Source organism: Tauraco erythrolophus, chromosome 2 (assembly GCF_009769465.1).
Source record: "Tauraco erythrolophus isolate bTauEry1 chromosome 2, bTauEry1.pri, whole genome shotgun sequence".
In the NCBI taxonomy this organism is placed as follows: Eukaryota; Metazoa; Chordata; class Aves; order Musophagiformes; family Musophagidae; genus Tauraco; species Tauraco erythrolophus.
The window spans coordinates 126,996,136-127,021,235 of NC_141466.1; the positions used below are offsets into that span (position 1 = coordinate 126,996,136).

Here is a 25,100-nt window from a genome sequence, read left to right on the forward strand (position 1 = left end):
ACCTGAACAAGACACCTCTCTTTGCCCTGCAGCCCAGATGATTAACACAGCTCTTCCTTAAGGATCCAAACTTGCATCTCCCTCCGCTGCACAACCAGTAAGCCCTTCCCTGGAGATTGCAGAGCAGAAAAATATGGGACAGCAGAGCTCAACGGGTGTTGAACTAGCTGCAAGTCATACAAGGAATAGAGCTGGTGAGGAACAACCTGCTTTAAGGGCTACCATCACCTGTTACTTTTCACAGAGCTCATCAGAGAAGAGTATTTCATTCTCGTAAGTATCACGTGAGTTAAATATGGCCTTGGCGGTTGTGTTTGTCACTTATTGCAAGCATTGGTCCAAGGGGGTGCTATAAAAAGGAAGAAACAAGCTTATATTCAAGACCTAATTTAGGCTGTAAATCCTCTGGTGATCATGGCTGATGCTTCTCTCTCTGTGCAGCTCTGAGCACCAGGATCCTCCTCCAGAAACACAATGTCCAGAAGCTACCAAAGGGCCAGTGTTAGTTAACCGGTAATAGCGGCAGGAGCCACAGAGTCTGCGAAGCAAAATCAATGGAGCAGGATCTAAAAGCTGTACTAAATAACTCCTCCATAATCACAAATCTTGTTACCAACAGCTCTCAAGCTGCTTTACGGTGGAAATGATGCCCTTGCTTTGCGGAGGCGGAAATTCAAGCGTCGAGGAATGAAGCGATTGTTCCTAGAGATGCAGGAAAGAAAAAAGGGTCTGGATTTCTGGGTCGGTGTGTTATCTACAGGGCTACATTGCCTCCCTCCCGTGACCAAGCGAACTGGCGTGGGAATAGCCTGCTGGCAATTTTTGGCTCTCTGATGGGTGCTTTATGGAAGCATCTCCCTCTGGGCCCCGCTGAACAGCGCTGGGCCATGGAGGCTGGCCAGGATGATGCCAAGCAACACCGGAGGAGCAGTTTCGACACAGGGCTCCCGGTCTGCCTCTTCAGCCAGGAGCCTGCCTAATGGGTTTTGCCTCCTCTAAACTGGTCTCTGTACATGCAGGAGAAGCAGAGCAGTCTACAAATGGTTTAAAGATCTGTTTTGCAGCAGGTGATGGGAACAGTAGAGCTTGGGAAAAAATGACACCCGTTATGCACATGCAGCAGTCTGACTTCATCCCTGCTTGCTTGTCACGGCCTTTGTCTCAATAAAAAAGGCAGCTTTTGTCTTAACTTATTTTAAAAGCACATCAGGCAGGGCTTAGAAAATATTCCTCCCTCCACTCTTCTCCCAGAGCCCTGCGCAGGGTCTGGAGGAGCCCCTGCAAAAGGCAGTCTCTTCCCTGGGTTATTGACGGGAAACAGATGCCTGATTTAAATGTGGGGTTGTAAGCAGCAGTGGATGTGTCAGGGCTAAGTTTCCAGAATGACTTCTGGTGCAGGAAGAAATTCAAGTGGAAAATCTTAAGTGCAGGCACCCAGTTTCAAGCCAGAACCTTTAACCCTCATCCTACTCTTTTTTTTTTTCTTTTTTTAGTATCAAAGTCTGTAAATTGTTTAAATCAGTATTTACCTGACATGAGGTAATGAGGATGAATTAACACCTCCCAAACCATTGTGGTGTGATTAAACAAGAAATCCTTCCCGCAATGATATGCCTTATGGCTTCAGAGTTTGTGTTGGGGACAAAGAGGAGGAAAGCACAGGCTATGACTTTGCTGGTGTTTTAATGAGGATGGGGGTGAGCTTTTACAGAAAAAAAAACAGAGGCTTTGGCTCATCCCAAGCGCTCTCCTCTCTTCCTTGGCTTTGCATCAGCAGAGGGCAGCAGAGATTGGAAGAAAACATTGCTATGAAAATCCTGCAGCAGTGGCCAGAAAGGGGGAGAAAAAAATATTCCTCCTATATGTTCACATGAGCGAGCTGCGTGTGCTACGTGGGGGCAGAGGTGGGTGCGCGTCCCCCCAGTCCCTCGCCAGCCGAGAAGAGCCGGTGAGGGCTCACCGAGGGCTCGCCCCCGCACTGCTGGTGCACTTGGAAGGAATGCAAACACATTTCTGTCCTCTGGCCTGTGCTTTGCACCAGGATCTGACCCCTGTCAGCTGGCTGGCAGAAGGGAAATACACTGGTTAAATATTTGCAAGGAAGGGGAAAAGCAATTCAGAATGACATCTGAGCCCCAGGTCTTGCTTTGGGCTGCGAAGAAAATAGAGCGTGCAAAATGCTCAGTCCCTCCTGCCCAGCCGAGGCAAAAGCCTTGTGGAGGGATCTTTCCCCTGGCAGCGGCTTTTGTTCACGGCGTCTCAGCAAGCTGCCCCTTTCCCTCCTTCTCCTGCAGCCGCTGCCGTGCCCCCAGCCCCCAGGAGCAGACCTTGGCTTTCCTTATGCCAGCAGACTTGTCCTTCTGCCTCCGACACTACCAGCAGCTTTCTCTCCGCACCCCTCGCTCTCTTCGTGCCTTCCCCTCCATGGTTAAAGCCTGTGGGTTACAAAAGCAGCAAAGGGACAGTGTGAGGCCGCTCACGCACCGGGCTCCTGCCAAACCCTGGCCCCATGCTCTCCTGCCCATCCAGGGGTCGACATCAGCAGCAAACACCCCACCAAGATGATGCCAGGAAGCTTTACGTTGCCTCTTTAGATTGATCTTGGACAAACATGCAATTGGGGTCCAGATTTTCGCAGTGGGGTTAAACACGTAGCACCAGTGAGAGCCGGAGTGCATCGCCATCATCCCGTTTCTCGGGCTGCTGCAGGGGTGTAGACTCTGTGGGTTGCTTTCTGGAGGCATTGCCCAGCAAAACGGTCTGGTTTTTACCAGAAACCAAAGGGAAGGGGCTGGGTAGAGATCGCCCCCAGCTCTGCTCCACTAGCTGCCGGCTGTCTCAAACACAGGGGATTTCCTCCTAAGGTAATTCAGCTTTACGGATGGGGAAAGCTACTTGCTGGAATGTGGCTCCCCAAACCAGAATTATTAGGGATCCAGTTATTTGTGTTGCATTGCAGTTACTACTATTGACTTCAATGATGATAACTTGTTATTATTAGAAGCTCCAGTGGAAGGAAGGCACCAACATCTGCTTTTCTCTGGAGTGAACCACACGCTGAAGCACAGCTGTCTGCCGAGGACTTGCAGGTATATATTTGGCATATATTTGAAGGATTAAACTGTCTAAAATATCCACCAGGCTGCTGACTGCTTTGGCACGGCGTCTTGCCTGTTCAGTTGTGACTTTCAATTGTGCCTTTCGGTTGTGCTTTATTTTTTTGGCTTCGTTTATTGCTTCCAAGCAAATTTCTGACTGTTGTCAGTACCCCAGGCAGAAAATCCAGCGAAAAAGTACTGATGTCTCAGCTGCTGCAGCGTAAACTTTTTTAAATTATAAGGCATTTTTAACCACAGAAGGAAGGAGCAAGTTGTTTCTTGCCTCGCTGCCCTGTGATGGGGTATTCCAGGGTAGCATCCCTCCTCCTCCTTCTCCCATGCTCACCAGGAGGTCTTTGCACTGATCCTGACTAGTCGAGAACACACTATATGTGGGGAGGGAACAGGGAGCCCATGGAAGCATGAAGTAAAGTCGGTGCTAAGGCATGCTGGCATGGTCCAAATCCTTATCTGCATGGTTATTAAGCTCTTTTTTCTTTTTTTTCCCTAGTGCCTCTCTGATGCAAGATTCACAAGCAGTTCCTAGATATGGACCTCCATAAAAGAAGTGGGCTCAGCACCATCCTTCCTACTGTTTCTTGCTGCAGCTGAGCTTCAGATTGAAAATGCTGGCAGCTAAAGAGATTATGAAGCCAGGGGTGCTGGAATGTTTCTCAGGCATCTTCTGTATGGCATGTTCTGTACATGGTACCAAGCTGGGCCCGAAGGCACAGAGCATGAGATAAATGACCTGCTCTGCTAGACGGGGAGGCACATGGGGTTGAATGGTGCTTACTGACATCTTAGAGAATTTTTTTGAAGGTTTGGGGCAGGTTTTTAAATCTAGGAGTCTTGCAAGGATCTTGCTTTACACCTGCTCCAGCACATGTAAGCAGTGTAATGGTACACACCAGCTAGCACCAGCACCAAAACCAACAGAGCTCATCAGCATGGCATTACACACAAACCCACTCTTCTGCCGAGGGCTCAGTCATCCCTTGGAGTGATCCGACCTCTCCCAGGTGCCTGAGACTGCTGCAAACACTCCCTGTCAACAGTCAGTAGTTAACAGACAGCTTTGCAGCTGAGGCGTTCCGTGGTGATGGGTCAGACCTGTCATGAGCAATTGTTTGTCTCCCCTGACCAGATAAGCATGCAAATAGAGTCAAGCAAACAGAACTCTCCAAAGCCCAAAGATTTCTTGTTATTTATTTTAGTGAAAACTATTACTGGCAATTCTGAAAAGTCTGTTAAAACAGAGACATTAAGGACGGAGTTTCATTTCTTTTCTTTTTTTTTTTTAATTTTATTTACAGCCCTATCTGGAGCTTGAAGGAATATGGTCAGTTTTGAAGTTTTGATTACAAGCTTCATCAAAATTTCATTTATGAGGAAAATATTTCAACATTTTTCAATGTTCCCCCAGCAGACCTTGCTGTGAATGCTCAAGGCTCGTTTTAAAATCAGTTTCTGTAAGCAAAGCAACATGCATCTCTGAAATTCATTTTCGCTGCATATTTTTTATATTCAGGAAAAGTTCCCTCCCACAGTTGTTCACCGAAAGCACGCTGCACAGGGCCTGGCCTCAGCAAATCCATTTTTAAAAAGATGCAAATCAGTGTTTCAAATGCGGATGGTGCCTTTCAGTACACACACACAGAGGTCTGACTGGCAGAAGGTGGATATGGCTTGTTCACTGAGAAATTAAAGTCTCTTCACCCAGGTAGGCTTGGAGAGTCACACAGTGACTACAAGAAACCATTGAACTATCAGGCTGGTAAGGGAAAACCCCAACTGTTGGGAATTAACAGCCAACTCAAGCCAGCTGGGAGAGGGAGGGTCATGTGCCTTTAAACATGTCATCCCTTCAGCTGGGGCAGAAGAAAGTGGTGGGAGAAGTAAAGGGAAGCAAGCTGAGAGGGGAGTGCCATCAGGAGCAATAAGGTACTGTAAAAAGGAGCTAAAAGGCACAAGGTGATGAAAGTCATGGTGAAATGAGTCTTTAGCTATTTCTTCTAAGTAATGGTTGTATTTGATTTCTTCTTTTTCTCTTTAGTAGAAGCCAGGTCACTCTGGCCCATCAGATAATAACTGCTGACAGGCATTTGGAATTAACAGGCAATTTGAAACTGCTTTTGACTCATGTGAATGTTTCTGGTTGTCCCTCTGCAATGGTTGTACAGCTCAACAGCAACATCCTGTGCTGGGCTTCTTTTGTCTTCTGTAGTCACTGGGTAGGAGCTGGCTTGCACAAAACTAGCAGGTTCCCATTTTTAATGTCTGCTCTTAGTCTTTCTGTAACTCTTGTGTCTTTTCATTTGGGGGTACCTGAACTCCATGTCTCTGGCAAACAGTGTGTCATAGGCTGTAGTAACTGGACAGATGCAGCAGTTCCATGGTGTTGGATTTCCCTGCATACCCTGTGCTACAGGAGAGCCGTTGGGTTGTACAAGCACTGCTAGTAGTAGGAGAGGACTTCCTCACCCCACCCTTTCAGTAAGATCACATTCAGTGATACTCTGTTGGTTTATTTTGCTATTTCTTTTTTTGTTTTGTTTCCTTCCAGAGGGCCTTCAAGGCTTATAATGACAACATGCCATAACTTAGCCTTGTCCCAGTCAAGTTCCTTTGGGGGGAGTGGGGGGGAAGTGAACCCTTCCTTGGGGATGAGGAAATCCTCCTTCCTCCAGCCCTTTAAAGCCGATTCAATTCCTCTTGCTGGAACTCTTCCCTGATTTGTTACTACAAATGAGATGTTCCTTGGAGCTATGGCAAGGGACTTGTAGCAGTAGTAAGGCTAAATTAAATTTCCTGGGGTTCAGTCTCAAACAACTGATAAGCTGGGCTCCTCAGGAGCCGTTCAAAGGTCCTAAGCTATAACTGTATTTATTACCTCTGCTGCACTTTCAGCAGCTCGAGAATTCCACTTTGTATCTCCTGTTTTGCATTAGCATAAGAGCACAGATTGCTGTGACTAGAACAATATTTGTGTGGCAATCTGCCTTACAAAAAAAAAACAAACAATTGTGAATGGTAAATGCTTTAAAAATGAGGAGAAAAAGCATATTCTTATATTCCAGTACATAAATATGGATTTCATGGAATGTAGGGTAGAGTGGGAAAAAATACAAGTACAGAAGGTAGGAAGCTTGTAAGATGATCTGAGGACAGAGGTGAGAGGACTTCTTGTCAAATGTATCTTATTTTATGGCACTTACTGAAGCTGTATTAACGTCATCATATCAAAGTGATGATTTGTTGAACTGTTTGCTTAGGAGAAAATAACTCTGATCATGTCTTCCTCCTATATTAATAGTGGTAGTAGAGGCAAGCTGGGGAAACTATATAGTGGCTTAGAGAAGTCTCAGGGACAAAGGAACTGCACAAAGGGACGTATTGTGCATGTTTGCATTTTGGGTAGGAACGTGTGGGTTGCTGGAGTGGAATGTGTGGATGAAATGAGGAGTTAGGTGCATGTGAACCCAGCTGTCCCCATATGTGAGAAGAAAGGTGTCCAATCGTGAGGTGCCTTTTTTAAAAAAAAAAAAAAAAAGAAAATTGATTCAATATAGGCCTAAAGCAGTTTATTGTTCACTGAGGTCTCTTTCATCCAAGACCTCTTGGTGCACAGTTACTACCATGTCCTGTAGTATTTGATGGATTTTGAGTCTGTTACTCAGCACTGAGGCTTCCTGCATCATGAGCAGCCTTTGAAAGATACTCTGGAGTTGAAGAACTGAGTTTCGAGCACATAAGCATGTGCAAACGGTACCTGCAACCGCAACAGCCAGCCCTGACCAATTTCTTGTGTTTTGCAAGTGAACCTAAAACAGCACGTGTTGGAAATCGGGGGTTGAGAAACGTGGCTGCCTGTGTTCTGCGATGGAGTGGTTGGTATGTGAAACGCTTCTGGGTGTCAACAGCGGCCAGCTGAGGTGCCTGTGTTAGCCTGGAACAGTGCTTGGAGATCTCACGAGTGCCTTGAAGTCTAAAGGTAAAGAGCAAAGGCTGACTAAGGCTCCATCACAGCCTGGCTGTGAACCAAAACTAGAATACAACTCCTCCAGCCTTAGGTCGTGCAGATGTGCCGAGTTCATCCTTCCTCTTCCTTTCAGTGTCGCTGCCTTCTGCCTGCTTAATTTTTCTGCGTTTTCCCCCTTTGATTTATTTCTCGCCTGTGCTACCTGTCTCAAGACACTGAGTCACAGCTGTAATCTGTTTGAACTCCCACGTGCAAATTTCCCTGTTTCCCATACATTTTCTGATAGGCAGCTGGTTCAGCTTTCTGGAAGGCGCTCTCGCTTGAGGGAGCGGTGCTTTGCTCTCGTATTACCCGGGTGTCTCTGTCACTTGGTACCTTTTAACACCATCCACTGAACATGGCTCAGCTCTTCCACAACCATTAGCACAGACTTTCTCTCCCCCACAGCTCGCTCCCCGCCCTGTACTCAATACTACTCCTCCTGCTGATGTTAATTTTGAGTTCTGGAGCTTTATCCCTTGACTCCCCTTGTGACATCTCCTTCCACATCCCTTAAATTTTCCTACACTGCTATCACTGCTTCGTGCAATGTTCTCCTACTTCACTTCTGGTGTACAAGTGAGGAGTCTCAAACACATGCTCATCACCACGCTTGAGGATGGCAGTCCTGAAAGGTGCTTCTTGACTCCAGCCAAGCCCCTCAGTGTGCTCTGATGTCTGCCTCCGGGACCTGAATGAGTTAACTATTCATGCAAACAATGTTTTCTGAGTACTGGATTTCTTGATTGGGTGTTAGATATCAAAACACCATTAAAGTCAGTGTTAGGTGCTTATTATAGTCAATTCGCTGAAAATGCCACAAGGTAGTTATTATTGCAATACGTGAATAAACACACGAATACCACTGCCTTTCTCTCATTAAGGTGAACACAGGAACTGTAGGGAAGGCTCAGGCATACACTAGTGATGTCATTTATCGTTTGATACCCCAACAGACAGCGCTGAGGCCACTCAGTTGATAAGATCTTACTGTTGTGACAGACTTTCAAAGCCCTAAACAATAGCATAGCCCCGGATTAGCAGCAGAAAGCACTAACCAAGCTAGCCTGAGCAACAACTGCAGGTGGAGACAGAAATCCCTGGGACAGGGAGTCCTGTGTGACGTCCCTCAAGTACCTTTGCTGACTATTTCTTCTCTTGCACAAAATGAGCTGTCTTCACACGTGGCTAACCTCGTGTCAAATGCAGTGATGCTTTGTTTCACTTCTGTCATTTTGCACTTGTGTTCCTGCAGAAAGCTGGTCCCAGACTGAGGGCTGGATGAGAGATGGGGTGGTAGCTTATGAGATGAGCCTATCAGCTTTTTGGGCGGCCTGCTATGGAGGTGACCAGGGAGCTATGTAGAAGCCAGCAGCCCAAAGGAGCACAAATATTTCTTTCTACTCAGCCATCGCGTTGCGTACAGGTGATGCACAGCTCTTCCACCTTTCTTATTGTGGGACCACACGTGAAGACTATGGGAGTCTGCAGCCCGTTCTGGCTGGGATGAAAAAGCACAAGGATGATGCTCATAAGGATTTCCTATGGGAACAGAAAACAGCCCCTCTCAGTGCTTTCTTCTCTGAACAACCTTTTCAGAGGCTACTCGCCAACAAGCCCAATTCTACAGCATGATCTGAACTGAGGCAGCAGATGGCCCCTTTTGCTGGCCAGGTCAGCTTGTTCCCTTTGCATTTAAGTTCTCTTCCATTAGCCAGTGGAAAACGGTCCATACCTTAACACAGTAGTAGCTGCCCAAGTGAGGAGTGCTTCTGTGGTACTTCAGAGAGGAAAGCTGAGCAACCAGCTCCAACAGCGGAGAACTCTCCCAGCTGATTTCCATGGCATAACTCTGCTAGAAAAAAAGTTTTACCATACAGGATGAGTTAGGAGTTCCTGACTGTGCTGCTTGATTTTTATTTGGATGGCTACTGTTTAGCAAATTTACCTCACATCTATTCTTTTTAGAGATGCAGTTTTATTTACAGTTGTTCACGGGCATCCTGCTCCTTGCCTGCACTGCCTCCCATGACCAGCTTTAACACCATTATTTTTGTTATTTACAATCAGCTGCAGCCAGCGGAAGTTTTATGCTGACAGGCAAAGATGATATGCTGATATTAAGAATTCCAAGACAGCTGAAATTTGAAATGGTGCCTCAGTTGCCAGAAAAGTCTGTCTTTATACTGAACTATTAAAATTCTAGGCATACCAGGATATTTTCTCAATGTAAGCAACTTGTCATAAACTACTCCTGCACTACCACGTTCATACAAATACTATGTTCAGTGGCAGTATTTGAAAATAGTATCTCACTAGATAGATCTACTTGCTTTGCATTTGTCTCGCTTATCTACCAAGTATCACGTTTGCATTTGGATGTGCAGCTTGAGTTAAAAAAGGATCACTGCACACAGTGTCATGCAGGCAGTGGTGGTGCCATGTGAGCTTTCCCCAGCAATCTTCCTCTCTGCTCCCTTCATACCTAAGCAAATCCAGGTGTGGAAATGCTGTATCACACACATCAACGAGGGCAAAACTTGGTTCTGGAAACAGGAAATGATGAACCAGAAGGAAAGAACCCAGTCTGAAGCTCAGGTTCCTGAGTTCAAGACTTGCAGTTAAAACAAAGAAGAGTATGCTTGAAAACAAATTTTCCACAGTAGCTGTACTCTTGAGCCAGGCAGCTCTTGAAGTCTCACAACACTAAAATTTGAAGAATGAGTACTATCAAACTGGAAGCTGATTTAATTCACGGTGTCTGTCTAGGCCAGTGTCACCTTCTCTCCTAAGGGATGCACCCGTCACCACACTGGAAATCAGGGAGTGAACTGCATTGCCAGAAAACTTCCTGTATCATGTGCCAACAGTCATTAGCTGAGGTCCTGACACACAAGGGATTTTTATCCCTTATGCCTTAACTAATGAGACTCTTCTCACAATCTATGCAAATATTTTTTTTTTTTTTTTAAGTTTCCAAGGATAATTGGGCTAGAGGGCTCCACAGGCTATTTGCACATTGTCGAGTATTTAATGTCTGTGTGCTGCTTTCTCTTTTTTTTCTGTAGACTGAATGTTCTTGTATCCATGAAAGAATAGGTAAGAGGATTCAGTTCACTTCTCCACACTTTTTGCTTTTTTTATGTATACTTTTTGACATTCCCTCTCGCTTCTTTCCTTTCTAAGCTAAATATTCCTAGTATTTCTAGTCTCTGCTTACTTAAAACTTATCACCTGTTACTGCCCTCTTGAAGCTCCAAATTATTCTCACTTTTCTGCTGCTGACCGTTTTGCAGAGATAATCAACAGAACTCAAGAGGTGCTGAGTCTCTCAGCAGAACGCAGGCTGGTTTGGCCCGGTCCTAGCACACAAATCTTGACATTATTTACTTCCTATAACAAACTTTCAGTACCTTTTCTTCACACTAAATTACCACAGCCTGGTCAGTTCGCTTCTAACACACCAGTTCCTTCCCACTGACAGAACTCGTCTTAGTGGCAAGGACAATATTTGTGGACTTCGCTGTTGTAGGGGAAAGCACTGATTTGGATTAGCTCCGGATGTAGCATTCACAAAATCTCAGAACATTTTTCAAGTTTGCTGAAAATATCTAAAGGTCTTGATAAAGGTTTTGCAACGCTGCAGGTGGGGAATACACCCTCAGTGAGTGAGGAGAAAGGTTTGTGCGCTCTTCCAAGCGTATGAGAGGGAACGTGACAGCAGTAAGCCAGGCAGTAGTAGTCCTGGTTGTAAATTCTGTACTTTGTTGCTTCTGCAGACAACCAAGAACACTGATGTCTTCAATGATTTCTGAACGCTATCTTTATATTTAATACTCCCTTAGTAGAAAGGATAACACTTATCTTCCTGGAAGACATTTTATGTTGGGGTGAAAAATAGCCTCATAAATTCATACCTTTATAAAGAAAAAGGATATGTGTATATGTCACAACGTTGGCCGTTCCACAAACTACACTGAGCCGGCTCTGAGACTTAGAATCACATGAGGATAAACCTTTTTCCAGACTAAGCCCTTGGCGAAAGATTGTGTGTAAGCAACATAATCTACAGAGGAAAAACTTGCTACTCTTTTTTTTTTTTTTAATCATAACTGAGATACATTTACTGAGCACTGCATGATTCCTTCCTTACAGAGGAGTAGCCTTTTAGAATCCCCCCCACCCGAAATATGTGCTGAAGTAGCTTCTTCCAGCTGGTGTGCTTATTGCATAACTTTTCTATCAAAGGGGGTTGTGACGCTTTCTGAGTGGCCACGGAGAGCAAAGCGTTCATGAAGCAGTTCTTGCTTTTTTACTAGCTCTTCTGTTGCGGCTTCAGGGGCCCAAATCTGGAAAATAAAGGTATTTGTAGTAAATTTAGACATGATTTCTGCAACTGAAGCATTAAGAAGATACTAGTGTTCTAGCACTCCTTTCCATCCTGAGACAGAAGAAAACTGGTGTGGCCTTCCAGCAGAAGATTTCACAACAATTTGTGTATATGTAGCAGAGCATTCTCTTGTTGTCACTTTTAATATATATCATGCCATGGGCTCAGCTTAGGGATAATGTAGGAAAGAAGATCCAAAGCTAATTGTTTAGAATGACTGACTCAGGTCCAGGGTCCTCAGAACGAAAAATGGTAATTAGCTGTAGAGACACTGGCCATGTAGCCTTATTCCCCTGAGACCATTGCAGAAACTAGCACAAATTTGGGTTAGGGAAATGGTAAACAAACTCCAGACAAAACCTCTAGATCAGCAATGGTATCCTTTTTCTTTTTAAGGAGGAAAAGAATAATATTAAAAATTGCTTCTCTCTGATCTTTTTCTGTTTCTTGGCTATTTGTGAATGAGTATTAACAAATCCCTGATACGAAAATTATATTTCCAGTATTCCAACTCTGGGAAGTAAATATTTAGTGTACTGTGGTCCATTTAGTTCAGTAACAGTCACTGACACAAGTAATCATGTGATAACCAATTGAGAAGGCCAGTTCGAGTTTGGTGCCAGTCCTGTGCACGAGGGCTCTTACCCTTTAAGTGCAAGAACATAAAAATTAGAACCATGACGTAGTTGCATTTGTATTTTACTGCGGATCCACTTTAATCCTATTTTAAAACTTGGTAAGAGCTTGATTTTCATCATAATTTCTTTTTATATAAATATACAAGTATATATCAAACTTAGAGTTTACTGCTGCTCTGTGGCAATCTCTAGCCTGTGTCACACCATCTGTAAGCTAGCTGAACTGTAGTCATTTCATCAGATTGTTCTGGGTTTTGATCTACAGCAAGGTCTACCTTTAAATTCAGGTGAAACCGTGCTCATGCTTTGCTACCGTACGTACTTTCCTGGGTTTGAATGTGATGTCATCTCTGTTAGCAGCACCCCTGGTTATCAGCGAGTTCAGATAAATAACACTGTCCTTAAGGGAATGCATTGTCTTTTCAGAGACGGATTTTTCTGCAACTGGCGGAGATATCTGTGAAGGATGAAAGAGAAGAACTTATCAGTTACACAAACATATTGTGTTCAGAAGCAAGGCACACATCCTGCATCTTCTGATGCTTCTTTTGCTATCTGTTTGTTGTGCGTGTATTTTTTCCTAATCTGTTCAGAATCCATTTTTCTTAAAGATGATAATTATCTTATAACCAAAATTTGTGAGGGAAACACTTCAAAAAGTAGGGTATGACTCTCCTCCTTGGACACTAAAACATTAGCTGCTCTTTAATCATAGAATCATAGAATGGTTAGGGCTGGAAGGGACCTTCAAGGGTCATCTAGTCCAACCCCCCTGCAAGGAACAGGGATATCTCCAACTAGATCAGGTTGCTCAGGGCCTCGTCCAACCTGGCCTTGAACGTCTCCAGGGATGGAGCATCCACCACCTCTCTGGGAAACCTGTTCCAGTGTTCTACAACCCTCATGGTAAAAAATTTTTTCCTAATATCCAATCTGAATCTACCTCCCTCTATTTTAAGACTCCCAAGAATCACCTAGTACCACTGGTGATCCCATCCTGTGCTGGATGATGAATAAATAAGCACCGAAGCTTGTCATCCTCCTGTCTATGGAAGTCTTATACTATCCCTGACATTCAAAATATTTTTGAAAGGGGGAAACCAACATTTGGCTACTGGGATGTATTTACTACAGCATCCAGTGTAGGACTGCTGAAGGACACTTCCAGCAATGCAGATACAATTGCGTGTTCTCTCTAAGTAGCATCCCAAGTCTGACTAACAAGCAGCACTAATCAGGAAGATCTCAACCACAATAAGACAACCAGGATGTGGTCATGGAGGCTGATGCCAGCTTGGAAACTAGGGCAATGGTGAGGTACTCAAGGCTCCAGGAGGGTGCAGGAAAGGCAGTCAGAATAGAACAGCCAAACATCAGCGTGGGATCTGAGAAACAGGACTCAAGTCAACAGTAGAAGGGGAAGGATGGGAATCGAGCTGGGAAATGAGAAGTCAGCAAGCCCAATGCCACCTCAATGAGCTTGATTAGCAGAATAAGACCTTTCTACTAATTTATCCTGTGCTCCCTTTAAGAAATCATGGTTACCAGTTGTTCAGTATTTACCACAACAGAGCTGGATGATCATAAACTTCAGGAGAAGAGGAAATATTTTCCTGTGTCCTGTCAGTCATATAGGACACAATTCTTAAGAGGGACTGGGGAAGACATGAAGTCCATATAATTACCAACTATAAATTTCAACCAATGAACAAGTACTAGTACTGGCAAAAACAAGTACTGGCTTCTGAAAATACTCACTTTATCAAAACTGCCTGATTTACAGCTTTAGAGAGACATGGAGGAAAATAGATGAAGGAAAGAAGCACTCTACTTAGCAAATCAATCCTTGGTTACCATCTCATACCTCTCTTTTCACAGCTTGGACCTCTACAGGCATCAGGGTAGCAGGTGACTTTGGCTTCACAGCTTTTTGTTTCTCTGCTGCTTTTTTTTCTGGTACTTTTGGCAAATTTTCCAGTTTATTTTGGAGCAGATCAATTATTCTAGAATCTGCAAATACTTCCGCAATATCAAGAGCATTCTTTCCTGTATTTAAAAAAAACCAAACCAACACCTGTATAAGCTGTGAAAATGAACCTTGGTACTTGTTATTGCAACCAGACAACGACACTACAGTCAACTGAATTTAATTAGGCCTCTATTTTATTAACCACCCAGTGTGCCAGCAGCGTGCCTGCCATTGGTGTGAGGACTGGCACTCATTTTGAAACAAAATACTGCAGGAATTCTTGGAGTGCTTGTTTTGCTCTTAATGTCCTGACATTTGCAGCTTAATGTACTGGCCCTGCAGGTTGTAATTTTGATCTTTGAGAGCATTTAGCACTAGGAGATGGCTAGCAAAGTACAAGGTCAGGAATGTAGACCAAGTTATTGTAGGCATCTAACTCTTCCAGTACTTGCTCTGTGGGCAGCAAGGAGTCAAGGGAAAGCCTTGTGATTTAAATGGGGCTGAACACCTTCAGTGCTCAATAAGGGGAAAACTCTCCGGAGTCTTACGAGTTCAGACCCTGTGGCTGTAAAGTAGTCATGAGACTAAGCTGCTGTGTGAATTCCAACTTCATGTGGTAACAGAAACGGAGAATACACGTTCCTTCTACAAGCAGGGTTTCATCTCCTGGGTGTTTTGGGAAGGAAAGTCTCATTATGTCGCAGTGTTGCTTCCTATGTTGGAACGAGAGCTTAAAACATGATAAATGTTAACGGTTTAAATTACTCTGAAAATGGAGGAAATAATACTGAATGAGGGATCTGCTGCAAACAGGTAACACTTCAATATCAGCTCAGATTTGTTCTTCTGTTAAAACACTTTTTTTTTTCCCCCTCAGCGAGTATTATTTATTTTCTAACCAGTGCTGCATGTGCATGAAAATAAGTGATGTAAATGGGTGGCAGAGAACACACTGGCCGCAACTAAAAATCTAATTTTCCATGAAATAATATTAGTAACTAGCTAGATTTTTTTTCATTAAAGCCACTTATAACTCTGTATATATCCTATGAGGAGCAATAGCCTCCTTAATCATGTAATTAGTCATGTTACTTTATTTTCTAGATGCATAAAACCCAGGAAAGCTGACTTAGAATAGAGACTCCATCCTGCAGAGAACAAATTGAACCCAACCGACACCTTTATCCTAATCCCGATAGCAATTGTAAATTCAGGACACTTCTCCAAGTGTTCCAAGAACTCAGGTTTTTTAACAAAACATGTATCCACACAAGGACACAGGCCTTTTTGGGCGACACCGATGTTTACCATTGCTGTTTGTAGTTTGGATGTCAGCACCCGCACTGATTAAAAAATAGACTATATCCAATCTGCTGATCTCGATGGCTCTCATGAGTGGGGTTGCGTTGCCTATTGCAGGTGCATCCACGGCTGCTCCAGCCTTCACCATCAGTTCAGCGATATCCAGGTGTCCGTTATAGCATGCGTGGTGGAGAGGAGTCCACAGGAAGTTGTCTGTGGCGTTTACATTAGCCCTACAAAAGAACAAGAGAAGTTGTGGCAGATGACGATAGCTACTGGATGCACTAACATCCACAGCTCCAAGTCCAATCAACGTTAACTGCCCACTGCAATGGCATGTTCAACGTAAAGAAATGTTTTCATGTTGCTGCTGCTACTCTAAACCATTTTAGTATCTGATTTATAGCTTGTCATGGAATGTCAGTTGTAAGAGGGTGCCTGGGTGGTGACTGTATCCCCCTCTAAGCCAACGCAGTGTCCTCTACATGGAGGTTTTCACAGGTACCGGGTGAAACAGGCATTCAAACAGCTTAGTCCTGTAAAATGCTGCCAGTGTTTGTGCTCCAGGTTCACTGAGAATGGCAAAAAGCAGATTAAGGAATTTTAAAAAAGTATGCTTCTGGGCCAAGAACAGGTGCTTTAAAATGTGGCTAAACTGACCATGGTCTGATTTTTTGAATGAGTTGGAGAAGGTCTGCCTCAGAAGATCTGAGTACTTAAAACTTTTTCAGCTGTGTTGCTGGACTGCTCCCAGGTTAAAACTGACACATTCTGGAGGATGTAAGGGCTATTTGGGGGAAATTTGCAATATGCTGCCTTCTGATGAAGCTGAGGAGAAACACGTTATCAGCCCTTTAGCAACTGGCTGCCTTGGGAGCTCTTGGGCTGGGGGCATGTGAAAGCAAGGCTTGGGCAACGAGCCACTAGAGCCCCTGAGTGGTGCTAAAAGGGAAGGAACATGGTTCCTCCATATCTTTGAAGAAAGCATAGTCCAGGACCATGCCCAGATCTGTGACCTTGCACGTGTGCCCTGTGTGGATTCAGAGGGGGTCAAAACCTCATGAAGGGATTCCCAGTGCTCAAGCGGAGTGAATTACTTTGCATTGTATTTAGGACAGTCTAGAGGTCCTGAACTGAATTAGGGTCACTGTCCCATTTACTCTCAGGACAAAGAGCTGGTGTCTTCCCAAAAGACATGGAAGGAGGGAGAAGGAAGAAAAAAAATTTGGAAGAAAGCTGCTTCCTTTTTTGCTCTTTTGGTCACATGGTTAATTAACTCTAGATCAAAAGAGCAGATTAATCTGTTTATCTTTTCTGTTTAAAGCTTTAATATTTTTCAGAATTCTACCTTTGGTGAGGTCTCATTGCAGTCAATTCCCCAGACCTACCAGTTTTACCTTTGTTATCTTTCAGTTGCTTAGCTGTTATGGTTTATTCATATGTAGTTGTCATTTCCTTTATATTTCTCACTAAAATAAGCAGTTCCAGTTATTCCACTTTCTCTCTCGACCCAACACCATGCCTGTACTGATACTTTTTCTGCCCCTGAATCCCTTTTGCTAACTTCATTCTATCAGAAACAAACCCATCAAAGGGAACAGGGACAACACAGCACTGACTTAATTCTTCAGCATTTACTCCTGATCAGACATTGAATTTTCCATTAGCGCAAATTTAATTTACTGCTGAGTCTTTCTGGAACAAGATAGAAAGTGGGTAACACCAATTTATGCTTAAACTTCAGCATTTTTCTATAGCTCTGAAAAAATGTTTGGTTTTCTATTTGATATGGCTTTGTGATGCCGCACTGAAAAGGTTATACTGTAAAAAGTATTTAAACTCCCATGCCCGACTGAAAGCAGCTGAAAGTCCATGCTGTGGAAAGATGCAAAGCTAAACACTGTGCTGATAACTTTCCTCTCTACTTTTTGATTTCTATCAACTTAAAAATCTCAAATTTGGTACTGTTTTTTTAAACTAAGTTATTACATTTCTAGGTGTAACTTAAATATGTGGGGATGTGACTCTAGTGCTGTCCAGTGAGGCCTGATGAAAGCACTGGAGACTAATTTGCTAACTCTCGCATCCTTATCTTTGGAAGACCTGAATATACACATCTACACAACTTTCCATATGCTCCAGGAATGTCAGTGTAATTACCAGGGTGTGTAAAGATACAAAGTGCTCTTAAGCCTTTACAGGAAATGGATCAGCAACTACTGCCACTTATCCTTAGAAACGAACATTAAAATGAATTCTAGCTACAGGTAGGGAATAAAAACTAATGTAAATATCTTTGAAAAATGTTCATTGAAGCGTTTGTGTGAATGACTGTGGGACTACAGCAGTCTGACAACGAAAAAGAAGAGATTACGCTGTTACACAAGTATGACTGAATCTGTCTCAAGTCGCTTTCAATTTGAGCTGTCATTGAGATTTTTCACAAGCCTGTCTGTAGGCTACAAAATTGCTGAAGCACTTCTAAAATGAGGAACAGGCTAAATATCAGCATGGGCTTCTGGTGGAAATCCTGCTGCCTCAGCCTGCTGAAGCTACAGAGGAAAGTGATTAGAAGGCTTATCCCCTGAAAACATTTGCATGCAAAGGCCCTGGCATGTGGAACAGGGAAGTCCAGGATTGCCTTGATGATTTTGAGCAAGTAACTTGAGCCAGACTTCCTCAAAATCGGAGAAGTGATTTTGGGGAAGAGTTCAGTTTTGAGGATGCACTTTTTGAGGCGTGGCTATGAACTAACTGTAGTTCCAGTAGACTGGATTTGTAGGTACTCTGCAGCTGACCAAAAGGCCAACAGCCCAGACACCAAAATTTCAGACCTAGAGAAGTGACCTCTTGGGTGGTTTTATGTCCCTCTTACTCAAATGTGAAAAATAATAAACTAACCTTCTGTAACTCAGGATCTTATGGAACTAACTTTAATACTAAACATTATGTAAATAAAAAAAAAAACATAGTTGCATCCAAATGTTTAATGGAAATTTATGCTTTTGAAAGCCCTTCCAAAATAGCAATTTAAAAAAAAAAAATTAAAAAAAAAAGAAATGATCTTACCCCTTTTCCAGAAGATACTGCACAACAACTATGTTCCCGCTTGCACATGCAGCCATCAAAGGTGTTTTGTAATATTTATCTTTGGTGTCTACTGGCACACCTTCCTCAAACGCTTTCTGTAGGGACAGAATGTCTCCTGCTCTGACGAGGTAGTTAATGTTCATGTACGTTTTCCTTGGCTCCTCTATATACCAGGCACGGTCGTCATGCACGGGATGGGCAGACGGGTGGCCCCGGGTAAAACGGTGGCTCTCGGCAGTGTTCTGAACAGCCTCGATCATGTACGCGGGGAAGCCGCCTTCCCTACGCGGAGACGCGCTCTTCGGAATGACACAAATCGGCACGGGGACGGCGATGCCTCTTTGGCCTCTTCGTTTCTTCCCTTTCTTCCTCTTCTTGCGTTTGGGTGTAAAGGACGTTATAAGACAGCTTTTCTGCAGGTATTTAGAGCCTTTAAAAAATTCCTCAGTGTCGATTCCATCCAGGTGAGATCCTTCATGCATTTCCGCCACAGTTTGTACTTGCTCAGCGTTCACAAAGGCACATTGCTTCTGAATGACTGACACAAAGTCCTCTGTAGCTACTGTCCCATCTCCTTGGTCAACGGCCTCAAACGCCTTGCGGAGGGCAGCCTGGTGCTCCAAGGACCAGTCGTACAGCCTCAGTGCCCAGCGGGGGTTGTCCTCCTTGGCCCCGGGCTTGGACTGTTTCCTAAAGGTGTTTTCGATTTTACGCAATGCTGCTGCTGCTGCTTTAAAACCGCCTTCCTTGGCAACGGCTCTTGGGGTCTTGGTTAACAGGTTTGTCCACGTAGGATCACAGCCTGAAAACACAGACGTGGTTTTGCTGATAACACAGTGGGATTAGCAATTACTGATTAAGTCATGTAAGAGGCTTACAATATACATGCAACTAATTGCCACAGGTCTACAATTCTGTGCTGTCTTAAGTATAAATAGCGATAGTAGATGGAACCACATCATTGATCCCAGACTGGAAGGCTGGCCACGTGTCTGTGTTCGTTTCCCAAAGGGCGATTCATCAGGTAACCCATGCTCTACTTATCTGCCCACTCATGAATACGTACAGAAAGGCAGAAGCTCAGTGGAAACTTTACGTTTTCTCTTAAAGCAGTGAGCAAGGCTAAGAAGAAAGAAACTAAGATGAAAATACCACTCAATATTCTATACTCCAACCTTGCAATTTGGTGGTGGGTCACTAGTTAAACGTTTGAGTGACGAGAACAGAACGTAGGATTTCGCGTGGTCCTTTTGAATCAAAAGTTGAAGTGCTGTGATCAACAGCTTAAGTTAGAAAATGATCAAAGCTGCTTGGGAGTATGCTTCAATGTCTGGGGGTGCCAAGTTTTCTCCATGGCTACACTGAGATAATTTTTTTAAATTATCAGCAAACCAAAAATTAATTTTCTATTGGAAAATTCAATACAATACTTCTAAAACCAACTAAAAACAGAACCACTTAATACACTCCAGTTCTAAATTATACAAACCCATGATGTTTCTGCTGCTTTCTTTGGAAATGCTTTATCTCATCTTGGCCACTTGAGTAAAAATAAGTCATACTAGCCTGTTAGGTGCTTCTTAATGAGAATTACATTTGCCATATGATACCCCAAAGAGTCAAATCCTTCATAAATGCCCCAGTGAAATCTTTCCTTTAGCACATAAATAGAACATACGTGATAGTTGCAAAGTAACTTATTTTTCCTGTACCTCTTTGTCCTATAAACTTGCAGCAATTTGCAAATCCTCCCTCTGCAGCGTAATGAAGTGGTGTGTTACCGTTCATAGCAATCAGGCCCAAGTCTCCATTATAAGCTGAAATAATCCTCAAAATCTAGAAAAACAAAGACGGGACCACTAAAAATCTTGTCTGTTTCTTAAGATGGGGAAGCGTGAGAATGATTTACAAATAAATGCAGTACCATATATTCCCAGCTTATACAGTGAACTTCTCTCCCATGCCCAGCTGAGCATGTGCATAACATTCAAGTTTTCTATAGTACTGTGCTTGCTTAACTCAGGAAATAGAAACCTTGTTCAGTTGTAGACATCAAGGACAATCTTCACTCCTGCCAGCCCACTGTCTTAAAGTAACTCTGACGCTGCATACACAATCAAAACTGCATAATTTTCTATCCTTTGAAGATGATATGGGGAAGGAAGTGCCTACCTGCAGCTGAAAGCATCTGCCCTTCTTATAATGGTAACGTTTCATCCATGTTACACAGCTGTGACGTGCTACGTGTTGAGAGAAACAAGCTCTCTATAGGAGTTGTTCACACCAGGCAGCCACACTAGCACACACACTCATAGGTACTTTGGCAAAAAAAGGCTCTGCAATTACGAGGGAGATTCTATCACTGCTGGATTCCCTTTGATACGTAAAAAGAAGCTGCTCTCGACTGCTGATTATTATACTTTGATCAGCTGAGACACAGGGCTCAAAAACCAGAACAAAAAAGCAGGTTTGGCTTTGCAGCAGCCCTTAACACCACAAACGATACCTCAAAAAACCCGCCTTTGGCTGCGAAGTGTGCGGCGCTGTGTCTCTCGAGGTCGAACAGGTTCACGTCGACTCCCCTCTCCAGTAGAGCACGCACCAGCTCAAGAACACCTTCTCTTGCTGCTTCCATTAAGGCTGTGCGACCTGTAGCCTGCAACGTAACAAGAAAACAACTCGGAATTTGTTTCGTATGCCAGATCAGGTTGGAACAACACGATCTAACTGTTGCAAGCTGGCATAAAACTGAAGGCCTCTTTGTAAGTATTATTGAAGAAAGGAGACAAGTCCAGTACACTTCTAGGTAAAATTCGAGAATCTAGTCATACTGCTGCTAAAATATGAGCATTACTATTAACCTGTTGGCCCACTGCGATGCTTAGAATATCTTACTTGCCACCCTACAGAGAGGCAAAGAGATCACACACAGTGCAGGAGGCAGGCAGTGAACTGAGGATATTGTTCCACTGAACCATACTTTCTTCCCTGATATCTGTCTTTCTCTGGGCTTAGCAAACCATTCCCATTATGTGACCAGGTATGTGCCCAACATATTACAAAAAAAAATTAGGGTTTCTCGTCATATTGCAGGTACACCGAGTGCATGAGCGGATATGTGCATGAGAGGATGTGGTAAGAATGTTCTAAAACTGGCCACATAAAATGTTTTACTACAGCTACAAGCCAGGAAGGATACTGCAAAACTAGGGCCAAAACAAAAGCCATGGGTAGCTCTGAGGGACAGCTTGAGCTCCTTGACTTGGTCAATAGCACAGAGCTTCAGTCCTTCCAGTCTTTGTTAAATTAAGGAAGGAAACAAATAAATGACTAAGATGTATGAAAGAGAGAAGAGTTTCTTAATTCTTGTCCCTGCCTTGATTCCCCATCAAGCTTTTTGTGCTGGAGTCACTATTTAATGAATATTATTTTGACTCTGAAAACCTTAGGGCACTCCCAGGCCAAGTACAAATCAGCATTGCTCCACTGAAGTACAGAGAACTGCAGCTCTCAAGAGCCGAACCAGTTATATTTTGGTTTTATAAAATATTTGCACTCTGATCGACAAAGATCTAAATCAGGATACATAGTTCAAGCAGAATACTTAAATCCCTGCTCCTGCAAAAATGGTACAGAGGAGGGGAACAGGCATGGCCACAGAGTTAAGCACTTGTTCCTGCGTTATTATTTTAGTGTGAGGATTTAAGGTCATACACTCCAGTCATCTGGTAACTATTCTGTGCTCCTGTATATATGATCTTAGTTACAGAAACATTCATACCGGGTTTCTTGCATTGGGATTTGCTCCTCTTTCCAGGAAGTTCAGACACATTTCTTTCATATCATGAGCTTGCTCACAGGCTTGTAGAAATGCAGGTTTCCCATCAGTAGTACAGTTGTTAACGTCTGCACCATGATCCAAGGCAATTTGCGCGCAGCGGTAGTGCCGTCTTGTAGGTGAAATGCAGTAAAACAAAACACCTGCGAAGAAAACCAGCAGGGATTCAGGTGTAATACTGAGTGGTAAGAAAGCTCACTCGGGCTGTGAGCTTCATAGCTGAATGGACAACCCCTTCAGCAAGGACCCATCAACTTCTCTTAGGGAATACGTGCAAAAAAGACTTCTACTTTAGGGCCTTGGAACTTGGGGACTAAACCAGAATTTAGTATGTGACGGGTCATGGGAGGAATGTGATGCTCAATCCCAAGTTCTCTTTCAGCTATGTGCTAGAGGCACCTAAGATTTGAAGGCCTGGACTGTTCAGGGAGAAGTATTTTCATTTCCATCACCGCTCTTATGGCCAACAGCTTCTGTTGGGCTGTAAGGATTACCCTCAGCCCTGGTTCCTCTCTTCAGGTCGGACACAACGTACGCAGCAGGTGTGTAACACAGTAAGGGGTCATTTTAGGGCATTTCTGGTCTGATAAGGTTCCCTTTCACCTACCTTTTCCTTCATTATCCACAGCAGTCATGTCTGCTTTAGTTTTTGCTAATAAATCCAAAACCAACTCGTGGCCTAGCTCAGCTGCCTTCATTGCTGGAGTACGTCCACTTTTGTCCTTGACGTCTGGATGAGCGCCCTGTTCCAGCAAGAAGCTACACATGTCGATATCGTTTTTAATGCAGGCCAAATGAAGGGCACTACATCCTTCCACAGGCTCTGTGAAGTTAATGAGATTTGGGAATCCATTCCGGACCAGCTTTTCTATTTGCTTTTGGTCTTTCTGGTGAACGGACTGAAGAAGTTTGTAGATCTGTAAGTCTCTAAGTCTGTCATCTATCAGCAACATCCTGGAATAAGAAAAAACAGCTTCTTTCAAGGAAGTAATTTCTGCATGGGGAAGGAAGAAAACATGTAAACTCAGAGATGAGATTATAATTATACACCAGTAAGAACAGGAATCAAACTATGTTCAAAGCATGAAAATACCCACTTTAACTTGGCAGAGCACTAAGCTTTGAACGAATTTATCTCATTTAGTATATACAGCACATATAGAGACTATATAAGCACATGTAGCCCCTTGCCAAATCCTTCTTTCTAGTCTTCAAACTGTTCTGAAGCAGTCTCATTCAAGGTGAAAATTAAGTTAAGAAACCGTAAGGTAACTGTTCTCCATTCAAGGAACTGTTATAATCTACAACTACATGGAAGCCTAAGGGGAGGCTGATCATCTGTCATTTTAGTACTTCACAGGGAAAAAAAAAAATAAATCATGAGTCTCCGTGCCCTCTGCACTTGCTAAAACATAAAACAGATACTGGCATCACCTCATCAGTATCTGAGCACCTTCTTTTTTTTGGTAGCCGATGAATGAACTTCCTGCAGGTCTATGTACATAAAAGAGTAAACTGCATTTCTCTGCAACAAAACCTGCGGGGAAAAAAAGATCCAGACAGTAGGGTACTAGCCTGGAAAACAATTCCCCCAGGTGATGCAACACATGCTTCTTCAGAAAAGTGTGGAGCAGGAAATCAACTTTGCATTTGCCTCAATTCTGATTTTTTTTTTTTTTTTTTTTTAGTCTCTTTTAGCTGGTCTCAGCACTTGTGGGTGGAGGGCCAAGAAAGGGTCAGACCCTTTCTAAGAACCATTTCTGAAATTTGCTGAAGTGGATGAGAAGCTCCTATCAGCTTCAGTAAGCCTTGACTCAGCCTGTCCTCCAAAAAGGACAGTGCGCTTGCAGGACATGCAACAAAAAAATGTGGAGGAGCAAAACCCAAGGGAATACTTGGGTTTTGGGGTGGCTTTTTTTGTTAGCAATAGAGCCTGTAATTGGGAACACTAAGTAATCTGCCTGGCTACTACTGGGTGCTTTGTAGATGTCCAAGAAAAGGCGAGTTTTGAGAGAAAGATGTGGAATGATGCACAATTCCAACAGACTTTTTGAGGCAATACCTCCCGTTCTGGACAGGAAGCCTGACAGAAAACTGCAGGAAAGTAGAAAAAAAAGAATGAAGGCTAATCATGTTGGGAATGGACAGAGGGAGGTAATTTTTATACCATAGGTACAACATGCCAGTTGTCATTTCTGTTAACTACTGTCTTTCATTTTTTTTGAAGTTCTGTGGCCAGCCTACTTTTGGAACAACAGAGACAGGGGCTGAGTTTACTGTTGCCAGATTTATGAGAACTCTTCTGTTTTCCCCCACTAAACCACCTTTTTAGCACTATCCCTGTGCATCTGGCCATGCTGCCTAAAGATATCTGCAGCCCTGAGCCAGGTGCTAAATTATTTCCGTAAATGTAAGTGAAATTATTTTCATCACAATGGTTACGTATCCTGTTATCACAACTCGACCACCAGTGAGATCCTACCAAGTTTAAAGCTTTTGCTTCAAAGTGCTAAGAACCAGCAATTTACATGAAAACAACCGTAACATTTTAAGTGTGACAGTTAATATTTCTGTGCAGCATTTCTTGACAGTGACTGGATAAAATTCTGTTAGAAGTTTCTGCAGTAACACAATCAAAGATAGGTGGGAGAGAAAACTCTACCCAGAGTCAGGTAAAGTTACAAGCAAGTGAAACAGGCTTCTATACTGAAAATATAACCACAGCGTTCTGCAGATTTTCATTAAGTGAGTACT

At 43.4% G+C, this 25,100-nt stretch overlaps 1 protein-coding gene across 1 annotated transcript; it reads right to left on the bottom strand.

Moving 5' to 3' along the window:
* Nucleotides 1-11,342: 11,342 nt before the first annotated feature.
* Nucleotides 11,343-23,299, bottom strand: ANKEF1 (ankyrin repeat and EF-hand domain containing 1). The gene is made up of 9 exons (XM_086631118.1): nucleotides 22,954-23,299; nucleotides 22,290-22,489; nucleotides 21,015-21,164; nucleotides 20,221-20,344; nucleotides 18,488-19,310; nucleotides 15,425-15,651; nucleotides 14,012-14,193; nucleotides 12,470-12,604; nucleotides 11,343-11,468 (listed from the first exon to the last, which is right to left on the bottom strand). Exons 1-9 carry the CDS (start codon nucleotides 23,297-23,299, stop codon nucleotides 11,343-11,345), a joined length of 2,313 nt encoding a protein of 770 aa, XP_086487244.1.
* Nucleotides 23,300-25,100: the final 1,801 nt, after the last annotated feature.

What these genes read in the sequence shown, in the direction of transcription:
- ANKEF1 (XM_086631118.1), bottom strand. Translation starts at nt 23,299, where the DNA reads ATGTTGCTGATAGATGACAGACTTAGAGACTTACAGATCTACAAACTT. An exon ending in CCAAAGGCGGGTTTTTTGAG is followed by an intron (nt 20,345 to 21,014) that starts GTATCGTTTGTG and finishes TTGTTTTTCTAG; the next exon opens with ATTTTGAGGATTATTTCAGC. An exon ending in TCACATTCAAACCCAGGAAA is followed by an intron (nt 11,469 to 12,469) that starts GTACGTACGGTA and finishes TTTATTTTCCAG; the next exon opens with ATTTGGGCCCCTGAAGCCGC.